The sequence below is a fragment of the Acanthochromis polyacanthus genome, chromosome 13 (assembly GCF_021347895.1).
Source record: "Acanthochromis polyacanthus isolate Apoly-LR-REF ecotype Palm Island chromosome 13, KAUST_Apoly_ChrSc, whole genome shotgun sequence".
Taxonomy (NCBI): Eukaryota; Metazoa; Chordata; class Actinopteri; family Pomacentridae; genus Acanthochromis; species Acanthochromis polyacanthus.
This window is the reverse complement of record NC_067125.1, coordinates 20,559,615-20,578,628: the sequence shown is the minus strand read 5'-3', so window position 1 is coordinate 20,578,628 and position 19,014 is coordinate 20,559,615. Positions and strand designations below refer to the sequence as shown.

Sequence of the window (19,014 nt, the reverse complement as noted above, 5' to 3'; positions counted from 1 at the left end):
CACGCGGGGCGAGAAGACACTGGACTTACTGTATGTGAATGTGAAAGGCGCCTACACCGCTGCCCCCCTCCCCCCACTGGGCCGCTCGGACCACAACCTGGTTCATCTGCTCCCCCACTACACACCCAAGGCGAGAAGAGGACCTGTGCAGAAGAGAACTGTGAAGGCATGGACAGATGAGGCCAGTGAGAGACTCGGAGACTGTTTCCAGACCACAGACTGGAGCGTGCTCTACAGTCCTCATGGAGACGACATCGATGGCCTCACGCATTGCATCACAGATTACATCAACTTCTGCGTGGACAGCACTGTGCCAACTCGGACGATACGGTGCTTCTCCAACAACCACCCCTGGGTCACCCCTGAGCTCAAAGCCCTCCTGAACCAGAAGAAACGGGCTTTCATCTCAGGGGACAGAGAGGAGCAGAAGAGAGTGCAGCGTGAGCTCCAGTGGCGGATCAGAAGGGCCAAGAAGGACTATGGGAAGAGGCTGGAGGAGAAGCTGGTTCAGAACAACGCGCGGGACGTGTGGAGAGGACTTAAGAACATTTCTGGACATGGACAGAGTGCCAGAGGGACAGCTGATGGAGACCAGCGCAGGGCGGACGAGCTGAACTGTTACTTTAACAGATTTGACTCTCCCCCACCCCCTCTGCCCCCTTTCCTGCTCCCCCCTCTTCACACATCCCCAGCCCAGCAGACTCTCCCCTTCCTGCGACACCTTCACCGGCCCCCAACTCACCCTCACGGACTACTCCCACCCCCTGCAGCCCACCTCACTCCCCCCCTCACTCCCCCCTCTCCTTCACACCGGACCAGGTGAGGAGAGAGCTGAGGCGACTGAAGCAGAGGAAATCTGCTGGACCAGACGGCATCAGTCCCAGGCTGCTGAGGACCTGCGCAGACCAGCTCTGTGAGGTCCTCTGCCACCTCTACAACCTGAGCCTCAGCCTGGAGAGGGTCCCCGTCCTGTGGAAAACCTCCTGTGTGGTCCCAGTCCCTAAAACAGCTCACGCCAAGGAACTGGCCCACTACAGACCTGTCGCCCTCACCTCCCACCTCATGAAGACCATGGAGAGGCTCCTTCTCCACTACCTCCGCTCAGTGGTGAGCTCCGACCTGGACCCGCTGCAGTTTGCCTACAGGCCCAACATGGGGGTAGAAGACGCTGTCATCTACCTGCTGCAGCGAGCGCTCACTCACCTGGAGAGCGCCGGCAGCACTGTCAGAGTCATGTTCTTTGACTTCTCCAGTGCCTTCAACACCATCAGGCCGGCGCTGCTGCGGGGGAAGCTGGTGGACGCGGGAGTGGATGGACATCTCGCTGCCTGGACCACTGACTACCTCACTGACCGTCCACAGTACGTGCGGCTGCGCGGCTGTGAGTCAGAGGTGGTAGTCTGCAGCACGGGGGCGCCCCAGGGCACCGTCCTCTCGCCCTTCCTCTTCACCATCTACACCTCGGACTTCACCTACAACACGGACAGCTGCCATCTCCAGAAGTTCTCCGATGACTCCGCCATTGTGGACCGTGTGTCTGAGGGGAACGAGCTGGAGTATCGGTCGGTCATCATGGACTTTGTGGACTGGTGTGAGCGCAACCATCTGCGCCTCAACACCAGTAAGACGAAGGAGATGGTGGTCGACTTCAGGAGAAGGACACACCCACATCCACCAGTGAACATCCAGGGGCAGGACATTGAAACAGTGGACAGTTTCAAGTACCTGGGTGTTCACCTCAACAATAAACTGGACTGGTCCCACAACACTGATGCTCTGTACAAGAAGGGCCAGAGTCGCCTCCACCTTCTGAGGAGGCTGAGGTCCTTCGGAGTGTGCAGACCTCTACTAAGGACTTTCTACGACACTGTGGTAGCCTCTGCTTTCCTCTACGCTGTTGTCTGCTGGACCCCGGGCAGCACAGAGCGGGACATGAAGAGACTGAACAAGCTGACCAAGAGGGCCAGCTCTGTCCTGGGCTGCCCACTGGACTCTGTGATGGATGTGGGTGAGAGGAGGATGTTGACCAAGCTCTCATCCATCATGGACAACAGCTCCCACCCACTGCACCGGACTGTAGTGGAGCTGAGCAGCTCCTTAAGCACAAGACTCAGACACCCTCAGTGCAAGAAGGAGCGCTACCGCAGGTCCTTCATCCCCACTGCCATCAGACTGTATAACACTACTGTGTAGTTGTTATTATGTGCAATATTTATTATCTTGTTCTTGCACTTTCGTGACTTTTGCACTCCTCTGTTTTTTGTTTCTAAGAGCCCTGTAATGTTAAACTTCTCCTTTGTGAGATTAATAAAGTCTATCTTATCTTATCTTATTCAATCTTCTTTTTTTTATGGAAAGATGAGAAGGCTGTCGAGTACCTGATGTCCCAAAACGTCTCTATGGGGGCATCAGGATTCCAAAGCTCTATGGTCTCTGGCTGGTGCAGAACTAACAGAGCCTGGGGACCAACAGGACAGAAGGCAGTGTAGGTAGAGAAAGAGAAAGATACATTTATCATCATGTACATGTACTCATGAAGTGGGAGCTGTGTAAATTATATTCACCACAACACAAATATCCTTTTCTTTCAAAAGTATTTCCAGCTGCGTCCATCAAATTTTTCAACAAATAAGACTCAAACGTGTTGTTTAGATGTGTCAAATTAAAAGTATTCCAGCAAATTAAAAGGAAAAATTACTCATCTTACTGATTGGCTTTTATTTTGAAACATCTGTAGGAAACCACTCCCACTCCAGCAACTTCACAGGAATTTAATACTAAATGTCATTAATTCTCCTTAATTCTACAAAATAATTTGCTTTGTTTGCTTTAAGAAGAAGCTCATAACAAAAAAAAAATCTTCTAAACGGCAAAATGGAAATAAGAAGCATTTAGTAAGCAGTGCGTTTGCTCTCTGACCTCCATGGCTTCTTGTGAGAGCTGGGTGGTGTTGGTTAGAGGCACTAGCTGCACCAGGCCAGTGATGAGCTCTGCTGTGCTGCTCTGCATCTCCGGAGCTTGCTTCACTGGATTCTAAAACAAAATCACAAACTCCAGTAACAATTATGAGCAAACAGTAACATCTTCGAGTTCAAAAAGGATTTTTTTGTTCCAGTGATTAAAAAAATGATAAAATTATTGAACAATAACATGAAGTAAAAATGCCATTAGTAACTGAATACAAGAAAAGTACTGACTGCAAAAATGCATCTTCATTTCAGAGAAAACGAAATGAAAGTTGTTTCTAGCTGCTTAGCCATAGAGACAACAATGTTCCCAGTCAACTCTGCATCGCCTTCACTATACTTGTTATGCTAACTTACATACTGTTTGAATTTTACTGCTAGCTATATATGGAGTATGTTTAATGCCAAAGCCATACATCATAAGAGTAAACTATGAGTCAGTTTTCAATGTTAGCTTATACTTTGTTTGTGTCACATATCTTGTCATACATGTATCCAAATGTGTGTTGTTTTTTCCTTGCTTTCCCATCCCTCCCCCTTGCCCTCTTCTGTCCCTCTCAACCCGCCCGGCCAGCAGGCTGAAGGGTCCTCCCTATATAGAGCCGGGTTCTGCTCGAGGTTTCTTCCCTGTTAAAAGGGTGTTTTCCTTGCCACTGTCGCCTTTGGGCTTGCTCTGGGGGTCAGGCATACGGGTTCTGTAAAGCGTCTTGAGACAATTTGACTGTAATTGACGCTATATAAATAAAATTGAATTGAATTGAATTGAATGTTGTGTGGACTCACATGCAACATGAGTTTGGGGTCTGCGTGGATGAGTTTAACCAGAGCAAGAAGGAGGCACTTGTAACTTCGAGTGTCCAGGTCTGTGGTTTTCTCTTTGAACTTAAGGCTGGTGGTCTTCTTTCCTATAAATGTCAGACTCTGCAGGAGGGCAGAAGCCAACAGGGAAGACACTGCTTAGGTTCTCTGCCTTAAAATTGCATTATAACATCCATAAAACATTGTAACAAACAGGTTAATTATAGACTCTGAATTACGTCAGATGAAAAAGGTAAAATTAGTTCACTGTCTCAGTTTGATGCTGATTGATAAATTAAGACCTTGTTAGATGGTGTACTGTACACTATATATATATATATATATGTGTATGTGTGTGTGTGTGTGTGTGTGTGTGTGTACATATATATATATATATATACATATACACACACACACACAGTGTGTGTGTGTATGTATATATATTCATTTTTCCCCTTAACTGAGAACTGAATCGAACCGTGATTTTTGTGTACCGTTGTGTGTGTGTGTGTGTACATATATATATATATATATATATATATATATATATATATGTACACACACACACACACACACACACACACACACACACACAACGGTACACAAAAATCACGGTTCGATTCAGTTCTCAGTTAAGGGGAAAAATGAAAAAAAAACTGCTGATATCAGAGCTGGTATGACTTTCTGACTGAAGTGTGGATGAGAAGGAACTTCATAACGGGGCTCTATCACCTATAATAGGAAATATATTTTAAAGTAATTGCTTTTTCAAAAAAAAACAAAAAAACAATACTATGGAGTTTGGCTCTCGTTTACCAGCACAAATCTACTAGTAGGCTAAAAAAAATACACAATGTAGTCATTTATCTATAGCAAAGAGTAATAATGTAAAGTTAATGTAAGCTGACCTACATCTGTTTAAAACCTCGGTTCTCAACAACAGAGTATGGCCTTGGTTATCGCTTTAGCCCATTCTGAATTGCTAGGCAGGATTTGATGAAATAATGTTGAGAGCACCGTTTGTACAGTTCGCTTTTTTTCCAAGCAGCGGGGATAGTTACGCTTGGATGCTGCTTTTTCTAATGTGTGTCTAAGTTTGATGTGTTGCTGGATGTTCACAGTGTCGGCATACGGCTTTCGTCTTGTCCACTCGTTCTTCTATTTTTTCGTACTTCACTGGGAAACCGAAGTGATCGTAAACGGTTGATTTTAATGACGCCGGAGCGTCTTCCAGCTCTAGCTTCTTCTCGTTCTTGCTTCATTAGCCATGAAGTGCCGGTGTTGTGCCGAGTCGTGCCTGCCCATCGAGATCTGCATGTAGGTCCAAGCTTTCATGTAAGATCTTTTCATTATCAACAAAGTACTGTGCCATAGAAAAGCGGCACCTTCATGCAGGTCGCTCCCACGACCTGCATGCAGATCTCGGCGGGCAGGCACAACACCGGCAGGAGAATAAACAAGCCATCACATCCTGGGGTTCACTGGAAACTCCTACTTGTTTTTAGTTCCGCAATACTGCGCGACTGTGAGCCGGAGCAGGTCCACCACACTTGGTATAAGAAACTGTTGTCTTGTTATCTGTCTGTTGCCTTATTATATAATTACTTGAGTCATTAGATCAGTGCATGCTTGCAGTAGTGCCACTACCGACAAAATCATTGCATTTAACCCTCTGATGTGCAAAATGGGTCAAAAGTGACCCAAATCCAATGGAAAATGGGTATCTTTTGACCCACATTGCGCATCAAAGGGTTAAGAGGCAAAAATGAGAAGCCCCCAAAAATGATCTCTGATCAATACACTTACACTTGATACACCTGAAAAAAATGTAATTCTCCAGAGGAAACTACATTTGGACTAAATAAATAATAATAAAAAACACTGGATTCATCCTCACTACTTTATTCTCGAGGTCTTAACAATAAAAACAATAAATCTGCAGCGCAGCTCAGCTACTTGCTTTTCGAAAGGCATTCAGGTTAATAAGGCTATCAAAATGACACCTAAGAAGATGTAAATAATTAATGAAGTTACCACTGCTGCACAACCTGCACAACTGTACAGCCCTTCTCTTGGTTTGGAGACAGTATGTATGCTGCTATTGTGTGATGATAAAGATGATTCATAAAGTCAAAGAACGTATTAGTTCAGGACAAAACAGAATTTGAAAGCAGATTTAAAAGAATGCTATGTGAGCGAGGGATGCTACGATATTGAAACATATTGACGTAGCTGAAAATTAGTGACCAGCCGTTGTTTTGTTTTTTTTCCCAATCAAACTATGTTTACAAGATGTTTTTAAAAAGGTTTTATTAACATTAGTAGATGGTTTCCAAATTGTGTCACTGTCTTGTTTGTTGTTGGACCTCTTGGAATTCATTGTATTCCTTGATCTCTACATTACTTGTAAACACAGTGTTATTGTTACTGAGACAAAGGATCGGCAAATACTGTAGTAGGTCAATGTAGCATGTTGCCATCCACTCACCGGTGTCATACGTAGCGGAGCATGTGTGCCGGCACCTTGGATCACCCGGTTGAGGGTGTCTGAGAACATAAAGCGAAGCTCCCCAGAGTAGCAGTACACTGCATCAATCTTAGGCCACCAGTCGAGATGGGACTGAAAGCAGACAGCATAGGATAAGGAATGACAATGTAAGTAACACAAAAAAGGATTTCCATCATCACTGATGTGTCAAGAAGTTCTGCAGACTTACATTGGTAATTATTCTGTGCAACGAGTTGACCAAGACAAAGTGAAATGTGGAGGGTGAAGAGGATGCCAAACAGACCTACAGAGCAACAAGTAAACAGTTTTAAGTGTTACTGAGGGCTATGGATGTGGTGTACCTGCTCCAAAGCAAGATTAACACAATAAGCAAAAAAATGAATATCAATTGTTTTGAGTCCACCTTAAAGTGCTGGTTGTTGTGAGGATTGATACGGAAACAGGAGACAAAGCAGTCCATCATGAGCTCCACGTCAGCATTCTGACTGCCTGTCCCCCTCCAGAAAGGCTTTGCTGGGTTGAATAGTAGAGCCTGATGCGACATTGAGGGTCACAGGTCATTTCACAAATATATTTCTTTTGAGATAAACTTCATATTTGCTACAATACCTTCATGAAGATGAATACTGAGAAACTATTTATGGGGGTCAGTTACAAACACTGTACATACACAAAATTTTCAGCCTATGTTTGAACCATTTTCCAGAGCCTTTCCAGCAGCATGAATAAACTAAAGCTGGATTCATACTGTGGGCAAACTGCAGGTCGGCTGGGCAGACAGTGTTGTTGATGTCTGATTGATTTAAAAAAAAAAAGAAAAAAGGTAGAACTCAATGCAACTATTTCAACAGAAGTATACTGATGAGGAAAATAAATAAGAGATCTTCTCTCTCGAAGACAGAGTATTTCAATAAAACACATCACACATAACCTTCTCATCATTTTCAACAAAATCTCTGACTCAAATGGAATAGTTCTTTAATGTTGGAATGAGCACATCAAAACTATATTTAAGAATATATTTCACTGAGTAACTGTGTCTAGTATGTAGAAACACTTCCAGCTTCCATGCATAAAAAGCCTTTTCTGTTTAAGCACTTTGACCTTCAAGAATTTATCTCACCAAAGGAAAGACCCCAAACGTTTTTTCACTGCAGTTACACAAGTCACTGAATTTTCCAGCTACAGTGACAAAAACAGATATAAAAGAGGGGGTAAAACAACATAAAAAAGAAGAGTCTGTTTTCATAACTAGTCAGACCTTCAGATCCATGACGATGGACTGGACCAGGAGGAAAATGGTGGAGTGATCTTCCCAGTTGATGTAGGTAGAGGCTTTACAAAGCTTGACACAGGCGATGGCTGCACTCTCCGTCAGCTGCTTGCTGCTACCCTGCCCTGCTAAAGCTTTCCGTAAACTATCCAAAAAAGTTTCTGCAAACACAACAGAACACACAACCCCATGTTAGTGTTGGAATTGAGTTCAGCTGTCTGCGTGCGTGCGTGCGTGCGTGCGTGCGTGCGTGCGTGCGTGCGTGCGTGCGTGCGTGCGTGCGTGCGTGCGTGCGTGCGGTCAGGTGCTGGCTATACTTGTGGGGACCAAATGTCCCCACAACTGTCGGAAAACCGAAAACAATGTCACTTGTGCGGACCTCATTTCGGTCCCCACAAGTTTAAACAGTGTTTTCTTGGCCATGTTGTTGTTACTGAAAAAAGTAAAAGCGCAAAAGTGTTTCTTTAGGGTTAGGCATTGTTTTGGACAGGGTTAAGGATAGGGTTAGGGTTAGGGGTTAGATATGAATGGGAGTCAATGGTATGTCCCCACAATGATAGAAAAACATAGTGTGTGTGTTACTCTCACCTTGTTGGCCTTGCTGTCATCCACTGTATCTTTAGAGATTGTGTGCAAGATCTCTGGGCAGAGGATGAGAAGGATGATCTGAAGTGGCCACACAGCTGCTTTCCTCTTGGCACTCTCTGCAAAGCTGTCCACCAGGTCAAACAATTTCTCTGCAGCTTCTTTAAAACACAAACAGTTAATGATAGCAACTCAGCTTTTAGGCTTTCATATGGAGCATTCAAAACATCATTACCACAGTCACTGTGTCACTTAGAAATAAGTCACTTATCCTTGCATAGACTGTATATATAGTGGACGTAGCATCTGGCTCCAGAATTGAAGCCAACCCGGAAGTGTCAAAAACTTGCAATATCCCGCCGTCCGCTAGGGTTGGCTCCAAAAAGCTTTTTCTCCATAGACCCCAATTCATTTTTGGAAAAAATAAAATTTGATAGAATGATTTTCTACAGCTCAGGATTTTTTTCCCGTTAGTTTTCATGGTCAAAATGAGAGATCAGGTCTTAAAATAAATCAATACTGAATTTTTAAAAAATCGTTAAAGTTGGCGGAGCCAGGGGGCGTGGCTATACTTGATAGACAGCAACAGAAGCCAATCCTGCCCCAAGTTGCTCTCCGGTCCAGCCTGTTTGATGACGCTTTTTACGTCACTGGCTCCAAAAAATCCAAAACGGCGACCAGGAAGTAGCAAAATCCGGACTTGATTTTCTTGGCGTTGAAACCAACGGGTGATGTCACGGTTAGTTTACGCCTGATCCTTCGTTGTTGCTCATGGCTGTAATCACATACTCGCTACAATAACACACACATCATTTGTCGCTCAAACAAGATTAGACAATACACCAAGTGATGTACACTGATCAGGCATAACATTATCACCACCTATCTAATATTGTGTTGGTCTCCTTTATGCTTCTAAAACTCCTCTGATCCAGTGGGACATGGACACAGGTCCTCTGGGGATGTCCTGTGGCACTGGGATGGTGTCAGTGAATTCTGTGGGTCCTGTGGGTTTCATGGTGGGACCTATCTAGATCAGGCTTATCCTGGACCCACAGATCCCACAGATTCTCAATAATATTTGGATCTGGGGAGTGTAGAGCCCGAGTGAACAGCTTAGCTCTGTCGTGTTTCCCGGGTCACTTCTAAGCAGTTTGTGTGGTCTGTCGGGGTGCACTGTCCTGCTGAGGGTGGCAACTGGGATCAAGGACTGTTGCTGCCATGGGGGTGGGAGGTTGAGGGGTTGCTTGACCTGCAATGCTCAGGTGGGTGGTACATGTCAAACATCCACATAAATGTTAGGACTCAATTTCCTTAACATTCTGTGTGTGTGTGGTGATAATCTAGCTATTACTTACCAACGGTAAGATAACAATAGCAAAAGTTGTGATGGAGCTCAGGACTCAACCTGAGAACAGCCGCTATGTAACAGAATCTAACTGCAGCTGACAAACTTTCACTCTGCATGTCACAGATCACCTATCTGAGAGGAAGAGAAGCACACAGTGCGACTTGTCATTGGATCCTGTTCGATCATATGTCCATGTCGGAGATAATGAACAATCTGAACCAATTGCTGTTGCTCCGTGAGTAAATGCACACAAGATCTAGATCTCGAGTTGCTCACATGAATTTGATGCAGCAGATTTTTTATTAAACTCAGTTGGGAGTAACCTGTGTCATAGCTGATCTCTCTGATGTAAAGAAAAGTCCACTGTGTGACCTGTCATTAGATTCAGGCTCAGACTGATACGCTCTTCAAGCCAGGAATACATAAAATCTAATCCATTATTTTTAGGAATAATCTGCATTATGCCCATTTAACTCTGTTGCTTTTGGAGACGCTAATCTGCATCCAGATGCTGCAGGTATTTAATAAATTCCGAGTAAAAAAATTCTTCAAGCAACTCCATCTCTTGTCAACATCTTGTATTTGAAACCCCCCGCTTACATTCATTAAAGCCTGTTAAAGACAATTTGAAGTGTCAGCTTCCTGTTTGAATGTACACCCTGGTCATGTTTCTGTAAAAGTCCCATTGTCTATCTCATTAGGTTGGACCGACTAACACTTCCATATCAATTTGAACACAGCACAAGTCTGAACTGAACCGTCACATTAACTGATAGACACAACAAGTAGCAGTGCTCTGAATTGTGTGAAGTGATTCAGGAAAGATACCTCCACATTGCAGCACCAATATTCATCCAAAAATAGCACAAAGAATTTGTGTTTCAAAATCAGTACACCTTTCCTCACTTATTTTGGTCCATGATTTCAGATCTATTCTATAAAATGAAATGCTCATAATAACAAAGCTTTACTGAAATGAAAACCGATGGAACCAGGTTTAAATTACTGATACTCAACAATGATGAATGCAGTCTGAGTTTTTTTTCCCAATCCTCTGAAGTTTCTTTGCTCTTTTACACAACGGGAGCAACTGTCATACCTTAGTTAGTTTTAATTATAAATTGTCCTTTACACAGAAAGAAGACTGACCAGGATCTAACAGGCGGCCACACTGTTTAGCTTTCTTCACTCTGTCAGGTGAGCTGTTACGCAGTCTGAGCTTATCAGCTGTAGTTAAATATTTCGTTATAATCGTGGCCGTCTTTATATTACGTTGAGTCCTGAGCTTTCAGTTTCACTGTTTAAGAAATCCAAAATAAGCTGTGCTGTTAGTTATTTGAACCAGCTGCTATCAGTTTGGATTTAGTCTGTTATTGTATTATAGCACACTATATATCACTTGGTGTATTGTCTAGTCTCACGTTAATGATAAATATTGCATGTGTACAATGATGCTCTCCAACACTGTAATGGGTCTGTCTGATTGAGACCATGAGGAGCATTAAGAGAAAAATGACCTACCCCGAAATGACTGGAATGCTGACTCAAACTTTAACAGACTGAAAAAGACAGCAATGGTCTATGTCCAGTGTCTCAAAGAGGCTTAATTAATCATTCATCTAAATGGGTAGTGTCTACATTCATTGTAGGAAAGTTTGCAGATGAGTAGATTCAAAATTCTAGAGCAAAGTGAATTAGAAAGGTGTATTGTGATTTTGAGCAAAGTAAGTTGTTTTCTATCTGTGATGTTTTTAGATGAATATTGATGCTGAAATGTGAAAAGCCCTTCTCTATGTCACTTGGCAGAAGTCAAGGTACCATGGCTTGTATGTTAACTTTACCAGATTCCTATCTGGTAATGTGATGTAGTTCAGACTTGTGACATGTTGAAAGTGGTTCAGAAATGCTACTAGGTCTGACCTAGTAAGACTACAAGTGGGACTGCTACAGAAAAATGCCCAGGGAGCACATTTCGCCTTTCAGCCAACACATTCAGTTGCTGTCTGATTAACAAAATGGAGTGCATGTGTGTAAGGGGCTTTAGTATCTTGTCCTGGTGGTGCTTCAGACCCTGAGTGCAGGGTCCTTTTGCTCTTGCTTTCTGTGGGTCTCTCTAACTTTAGTCTAGTCGGTGTTGAGCACGCAGACTGTTGTTCAGTCTGTTTTAGAACAGATGACTGACACGTCCAACCTCTTCATCATATAAAGTTCTTTTAATATTTTAGTTTCACATTTTGAATTGTCCTGCTACATGAAAGAATATGGTCCAATAGGTTTTGAAGCATTTGTCTGAATGTGAGCGCACAGGATGCTCCTATAAACCGCTAAATTTATCAGTCTGTTTCCATCAGCAATGAAATCACTAGCTGTCAGTGTTCCAGTTCCAGTGTCATCCATACATACCAAAGCCATAACAGAATTAATACTATGTTTGACAGATGGTGGTGCTTTGACTCAGTGTCACACTCAATCTCTTTAATTTTTTCTCCACACTTTCCTCTTTCCATCATATTCACAGGTTATTTTTTGTTTCATCAGTTCAGAGTTGTTTCTCTACTCTACCAGCTTTTCTATGATTTTACAATAACCATTATTTTTTTCAGGCTTACCAGGGCATTGCAGTTTCAGTTCATGAAACCTTCTCTTGATCTTTTACAAGAAAACATGTTTCAAGCCTCATTAACTTCTTTAGTGGCATTGTCACTTCATTGCTCCTTGTCTTGACACTTAACGTAAATGGTGGTTCTCAATCAATTCTGAGCTGTTTGTGAGCTTGCATGGATTAAGTAACATTGAAACAGCATACAGCTGTCCCACAGACATTAATTATTTTTGAATCTTTCACATTTGGACACTATATTATGCCATGAATATTCATGTAAGCCTGCTCGACAAAAGCTGAGACTTGGCACATTCAATGTAGTATCCATTACTTTATTTTATAAATTGAATGTATTGAAGATCAGAGCCTGAAGAAGAGAAAAAAGAAAAACAAATTAAAGTTCAGTTGAGTAGCTTGAATCCATTCATACCTGCCATATCTGCCTGTGGTCGCTGGTACAGCATAGTGAACTCATCTGGGTAATTCTCCACCCAGTTCCAAAACGCCTGTAGTGAGACAACAGTGTAATATTTCAGTAATTCATTAAACATTTTGTTAGAGCCATTCAGACATTAAGCATTACTCTGGTATTGGAAATGGCTGGAAGAAAACGTACCTTCTCTAAACTGTTAATGACTGCCAGCTGGGCAGGCTTTTTAAGAGCTCTAAATTTCAATACAGTTTCTGAAAGCAAATGAACAGCGTTATAGAAAAAACAACAGACTTTGCACATTAATCACAAAAACTGGTCAAATTTTCTCTCTCAATTTTATCATTTCTACATCAGTAACTCTCTGTATCAAGAAGTCATGACTCAGTTGTTTAACATGTCTAACAATGTCTTGGTCTGCTCACAGGGCATTCATAAACTAGAACTTGTTAATGTAAACCTGTAAGAACATTAAAAGCAGACCTTGTAGCAGTCTCTTCAGCTTGGAGCAGTCTACATTGATGTATTGCATCAGCTCTATGTCATGAACATCCACGTTGTCTTCTGAACACACAGTCAACTCCTGTAGTCTGGGGAGACACATAGACAAATGTGAAATCTGCCATTGTAGATGCAGTCAAACACATCAAGACATAAAAATCAAGAAATTTTTTATCCTTCACCTGGAAATTAAAATGATTTTGTAGATCATATGATTTATTTTCAGCATCAACCAGCTCACGCTGAACATACGCTCCCATAGTACTTGCAGCTATCATTCAAATTGTTAATATCATTAAAAGCATATTCTTAAATGTCTAAAAACAACTCACAAATATCAAATATTTTTACAGAGTGAAAATTACCATAAAATATGGGTTTTGTCTGTGCTTCCAAGCACCTGCACATTCATTAAAACTCTATTTAATAATTATATTGAGACCAGATATGCTTCACAACAGTTAGAATATAAACTCTCCATTCCCTGATCGTAAGATTACTCAAATCAAACCACAAAATCCAAACTAGGAGCAAGTCTTTTGTATCCTTGTTCATAGCTCCTCGGAGATCCTTCTTCGCTTGTTGCTTTCAAAAGCAGAAACAATACATTTGAAATGGTTTTCAAGATCCAAGGAGCTTCAGTAAAAAGCAACTGGACTTCTCATTAAGGTTCTTGAAGATGTTTCACCTCTCATCCGAGAAGCATCTTTCCGCTCCCAGGATTACCATAACCTGAATGACTGAGAACCTAGATGATACTTTTGGCAATATAGTGCATCTCCAAAGCACTGAGTCAGTGCCAGGATCTGGCTGCACTTCATTGATATTCTGCTACAGGGGGAAAATGCTACAGTTTATACTGCTGCAAAACAGTGACCAGGTAATGTGCTCGTGGAACATTTGCAAGCAAAAAAGCACCCAAAAATAACTAATTCACGTGGACAAAAAAGGCAGACCTGCCTTACTGCATAATCTAAGTACTCAGCATTGACAGTTGGAGGCTGCTGCTGTTACTTCTTGTAGCAAAGGACATTTTGAAAACAGTAACACACTGATAGTGAAAGGGTAGGAGAACAATGCAAAAAAAATGTGAAGCAAAAATGGCATTCAAGGGGATGTTACTGTAACACCCACCTATACAATGTTGCAGAGGAAAAGACCTCTGAGCTTGCATTGTGATAAAGGGGATCTTTTTAAGCTTGAAAAAAAAATGTAGGGAAAAAGAAAACATACACTGGACTTTACCATAACTGATTTAATGAGCCATTCGCAGTTTCACTGTACCGGCCGTGTGTACTTGGACTTGCATGGCTTAATCTTTGAGACAAGCATATGCAACTGGCAGGATCAACCAGGTAGCCCAGACGGGACGAGCGTGCGGCGCACGCCCGAGCGTAGAGCTGCGTGGCGGCGCCCGGCCGGGACCGGGGGCCGCGAAGCGTGGCTGTGCTGGGGGGTGGGGTGGGGGGGTGTGAACGGACAGACGGCGTTGGCTTGGAGAAATGACCGTGTCGTCCAGAGGGTCGACCGCCGCCTGAGCGGGACTTTATAGCAACAGTATTCCCTGATGGCAGGGGCCTCTTTCGGAAAGATGATGCTTCCTGCCAGTCTACAAAAATTGTTAGTAATGTTTTCAGCAATATTACAAAGAATTTGGAGGTCAATCAGTGTTGACGAGATCTCAAAACTGCCCAAACCTCAAACCAATTGAGCATCTGTGGGATGTGCTGAGAATAACAGGTCAGATGAATGGAGCCCCACCTGACAAATTTCAGAAAGAATCTGTTGCCTGATACCAGAGGAAACCAGAGCTGTTTTCGTGGTACAAGAGAGATCTACACAACATTAGAGTATGTGGAATTAATGTTGTGGCTGATCAATGAATAAATAGGGGAATCAAATTTGATACATTTAAGCTGTAGTTTTAGCAGCAGTGTGACTCAGCAACATATAGGGTAAAGAAGCTACCTGGTGGAAATACGGCTGAAGACAGCATTGAAGTTGTTGCAGCTAAGAGAGAAGAGGACAGCTGAGGCCGAGGCCCGGAGCTCAGCGGCGTGCTGGTGGCCCTCGCGGTACGTGTGGATGAAATGACATATCTCTGGCAGTAGCTGTTTTACCAGCATGGTCTCATCCAGACGCAAGCAGTCCTTAGATTGCTGAAGAGGGGAGGACAGAGAGGAAGATGGTAAGCAACAAGGGCTTGATCTGTTTCTCTTTCATTTGATCATGCATGTTGAAAGTGAGAATGGGCTTTGGGTTAACATCCAAAGAAACCAGTCAAACCATGATGGCAGTATTGTTATTGAACAGCTTATTGAACCAATCTGACACATGCACCATGTTGGTGTACAACAAACCATAACACAACAACCTCAAACATGAGACCCATGTAGCTGCTTTAGGACTTGAATGTATCAGGTTGTTTCGGCCTATACCGAATGACATGATGTGGTGTATTAAAGGAAAATACATTACTGAAAGAGTATCCTGGAAAAAAATCTGGTAAAAGAAACCTGGAACTAGTGACTCGGACTCGACTGGGAACATTCTGATTTCGCACAGCCCCATTAAACCCTTGACGCCTGAATTTATTTACAATTAAATAAAAAACACTTTTTTGTGTGTTTTTGCATTCTAGCTGATGCTAAAATAAGTGGAGATGGTCAATTTGTATTACACATAGAACAGATATTAGGGCTGGACCCGAATATTCGGTCGTGACTACGGAGCCGAGAAACTGCTATTCGGGCCAGCTCTAACAGATATATAATAATAACAATAACAACAGATACAAATAATAATTAGGTCCCACTCTGATCGGTCCTATGAGAAACCAGTGTTTGCAAAAGGTTCTGAGGTACATTCACAAACCAGTACTGGAGGAATGGATACGCTATCTCAGCTGCAGTCTGAATGAAAGTGGTTTCTTGCGAATTTGTGAAAATAGGCATCAAGGGGGTTAACCAAGCAACAACACGTACATTACTTAGCTTTTTGCAACAGTACCTTTATTTCAGGTGTTACAAAATCATTGCTTAAACAGACAAAACTTCAAGAACTACAAACAAGTTAAACAAGTTAAAAAATGTACAGCTTGAACTACGGCTGGGCGATATGGCCAAAAAATAAAATCTCGATTACGATTTTAATCGATTTTTGTTGTTTCTTTGCGGTCTGTTTGCTATGGCTAGTGCTAGCCATAGGGTTGCCACCTTTCAGAAACGAAAATAAAGGACACCCACCACGACTCCTCGGGGCCAGAGTTCAGTAAAACTGAAAAGACATTAACAGATTCAGACTTCCGGCAGTGACTCTTGACACTACAGTGTATCAGAGTGAGGTTATTGAATATTTGTGTCTCTCTTCGCTGTTGCAGCAGTTTTGCAATTTGCAGGCGGTCCCTGTTCACAGCCGGCTGCTCATAGACACCAATATTATTTCTGCAACTTGAAAGACAGCTACTTTTGATAAAACTGGGCTTGTAGCACAACATGTGCCTTACAACGATGGGAAAGAGGCATCGTTTGTTTTGACAACCTATATCTAATAATGAGTTATTGATGCTGGAACTCTGAATCTGTGAATATCTTTCCAACTTTACCAAACGCGGGGCCACAACCACCCAAGGAGTGGTTTATTTAATTTTGAAAAAAGCATTTAGTCATACTTAAAGCTTTAGGTGCTTTATTAACACAAAACTAAGAGTTTTGTATTGTTTTATGATCACAGGTTCTGTCTAAAAAGATGTGGCATCATTTTAAACAGTGAAACCATACTAATAAAATTTAATGGCCAACCAGTGTGCAATACTGGATTCTGCAAAAACAACTGAATGCAGAATACTGTACAAAGAAATTCTCTACAGATATTTTTGACATGTAAATCTTTTCTTAACACAATGAATGTATTAACTTATTTGTGTGTGTATGAATGTATTTACTGATTTATTTATTTAGTACCGTTAGTACTAAATTATTATTTAGTACAGTTTTTCTTTAGATAAGCAAAGGCCATTTATTGATCACATACAGGCTATTAAATAAATGATATTTAAAAAATAAATAAAAAGCATTTAAAATACTATTAAACAACTTTGGCATTTATTGAGCCACTAAAATACTGTAGAGTCTACGGCCACATTAGTCTGACTATAATCATCCTCTGGTAAATTCACAACCATGTACTGATGTCTCTTACCAAAGGGACTTCAGGAGATGATTAGATGATGATAAACTGTGACCTGCTGGTTGGGTTCTCTCTGTTCTCATGTTTCTTACATGTTGGTCTCCTGATGCTGCCTTACTTCAGCTAGTCTATGAGCAACAGAAACCACAGTCTCCCTTTACCTATTTTGCCAGGGTTCCAGTCTTCCCGTCTTCCCACTCACGCCTGTGCTTTTGAAAACGTTTTTGCTTCTTCGGACGTGGTGGACTTCCGGGTGTAGAAATTATTAAACACGCGGCGGGAGCAGCAGCGTCTGTAACCAGGAAACCCACGGCAGAACCGGCAAACAGACCTCCTGGACCTCGCATCGGGTCCACGCTACATAGGTCTAAGGAAGATGAAACTGGCTGCCCTTAATATTTCCTGTGTTTTATTTTGTTTATTATGCAGTTTTGATGCGTGTGTGACAGACGTGTATGGGACATTTATGAAAATATGGAACAATTAGCGTCCCGTATTGAATCAATACGGGAAAAGTGCCCGCAGCTGCGGGAGTGCGGCATAGTGTTGCGACCCGTTCCTTAAAATAATTTGACTATTAATTATAGCGTCCCGTATTGATCCTATGCTGCACTCCCGTAGCTGCGGGCACTTTTCCCATTCTTTAGGATGCCTCTGCCAGAGGTGCTGAAAGAGGTTAGTTGTGCTGCTACTCTTCGTTTTCACAGTACTTTTGCAAACCTTGTACATGACTGTAGTTTGCTCTGTGTCAGTCTTGTACAAGCCGAACCACTTCCATATAATCCATGTAACATGAGGCCCTTTTCTCGCGATCAACTCTTCATCTGCTGTTCTGTCTGCCATGACGGGGGTGAGGGTGAGAGTGTTTTGGCGGAAGGAGATGAGAGGCGGAAGCAAACGCCAGTGCACAAGTCGTGAAAGGCAGAAGAAGAATCTGTATTGTTATATATTTAAGCTCGCCTCGATTTTACGATTTCGCAAATTTTCAAATTGTCGGGTTTTAAAAATGTGAATTAATTGAATTAATTCGATTTATCGCCCAGCCCTGACTTGAACACAGCATTTATTGAATCTTCAGCACTTCTGCATATAGCAAGGGAAACATCTGAATATCTGCCAACTAAATCGTTACCAAGCAATTTCTTCACCAATATGTTTGTAAAGATGTGTAATAATATGTTTTAAAATGTTGAAATTCAATTCCCATGTGAAACTCTGAAAAAAATCTGCTCAAGTTTGGGTACCAACAAATGATTGTCCAAAAAGCGATTTTTTGAAATCGGCCTAAACTAACTTAGGAGGGGGCAAATTAGTTTTTTTTTTCATGATTCTGGTTTGATTGTTGGCATTTATATTTCACCACATACACTCCTTTGTGGTAAAAAAATATCTAAATGTATCTCATATTTATCATCTGGAATGGCTGAAGAGAATCCATGCATATGATGCAAAGCAGAGCACACAGTTATTGAAGGTGACCCAATGACCTCAACACCATCTTTACCACTGTCAAAGATCTTTGATCTTTCATTTTGGCTGAAAGCTGTGGATATCATAAAGCAGGCAACTCTAACCCAGAACCGAGCGACTTGCAGACCACAACGGGCATCTGTCCTGCGTTCTTGCCAAGATGTTTCACATCTTCGCCGCTGCAGGCCATCATCAAGGGCGCACGGCTGCACTGTCAACTCATGAAGGAACTCAAAACTTTGCCTACGTACCCGTAGCCTATGGCCTACGGATACGGCACTTTCCCTTAACATAAATATTAATGAGCCGTACATAAATATTAATGAGGCGGCTGATGAACG

At 42.3% G+C, this 19,014-nt stretch overlaps 1 protein-coding gene across 1 annotated transcript in view; it reads right to left on the bottom strand.

Annotated features, from left to right (window-relative positions):
• Positions 1-19,014, bottom strand: part of nf1a (neurofibromin 1a) — a 161,692-nt gene that overhangs the window by 124,141 nt on the left and 18,537 nt on the right. Inside the window, 12 exon segments of the mRNA XM_051958253.1 lie at positions 2,379-2,458; positions 2,920-3,033; positions 3,750-3,887; positions 6,253-6,384; positions 6,482-6,556; positions 6,677-6,805; positions 7,535-7,709; positions 8,136-8,292; positions 12,515-12,590; positions 12,701-12,768; positions 12,998-13,104; positions 14,984-15,174. Of these exon segments, the coding sequence (XP_051814213.1) occupies positions 2,379-2,458; positions 2,920-3,033; positions 3,750-3,887; positions 6,253-6,384; positions 6,482-6,556; positions 6,677-6,805; positions 7,535-7,709; positions 8,136-8,292; positions 12,515-12,590; positions 12,701-12,768; positions 12,998-13,104; positions 14,984-15,174 (1,442 nt within the window).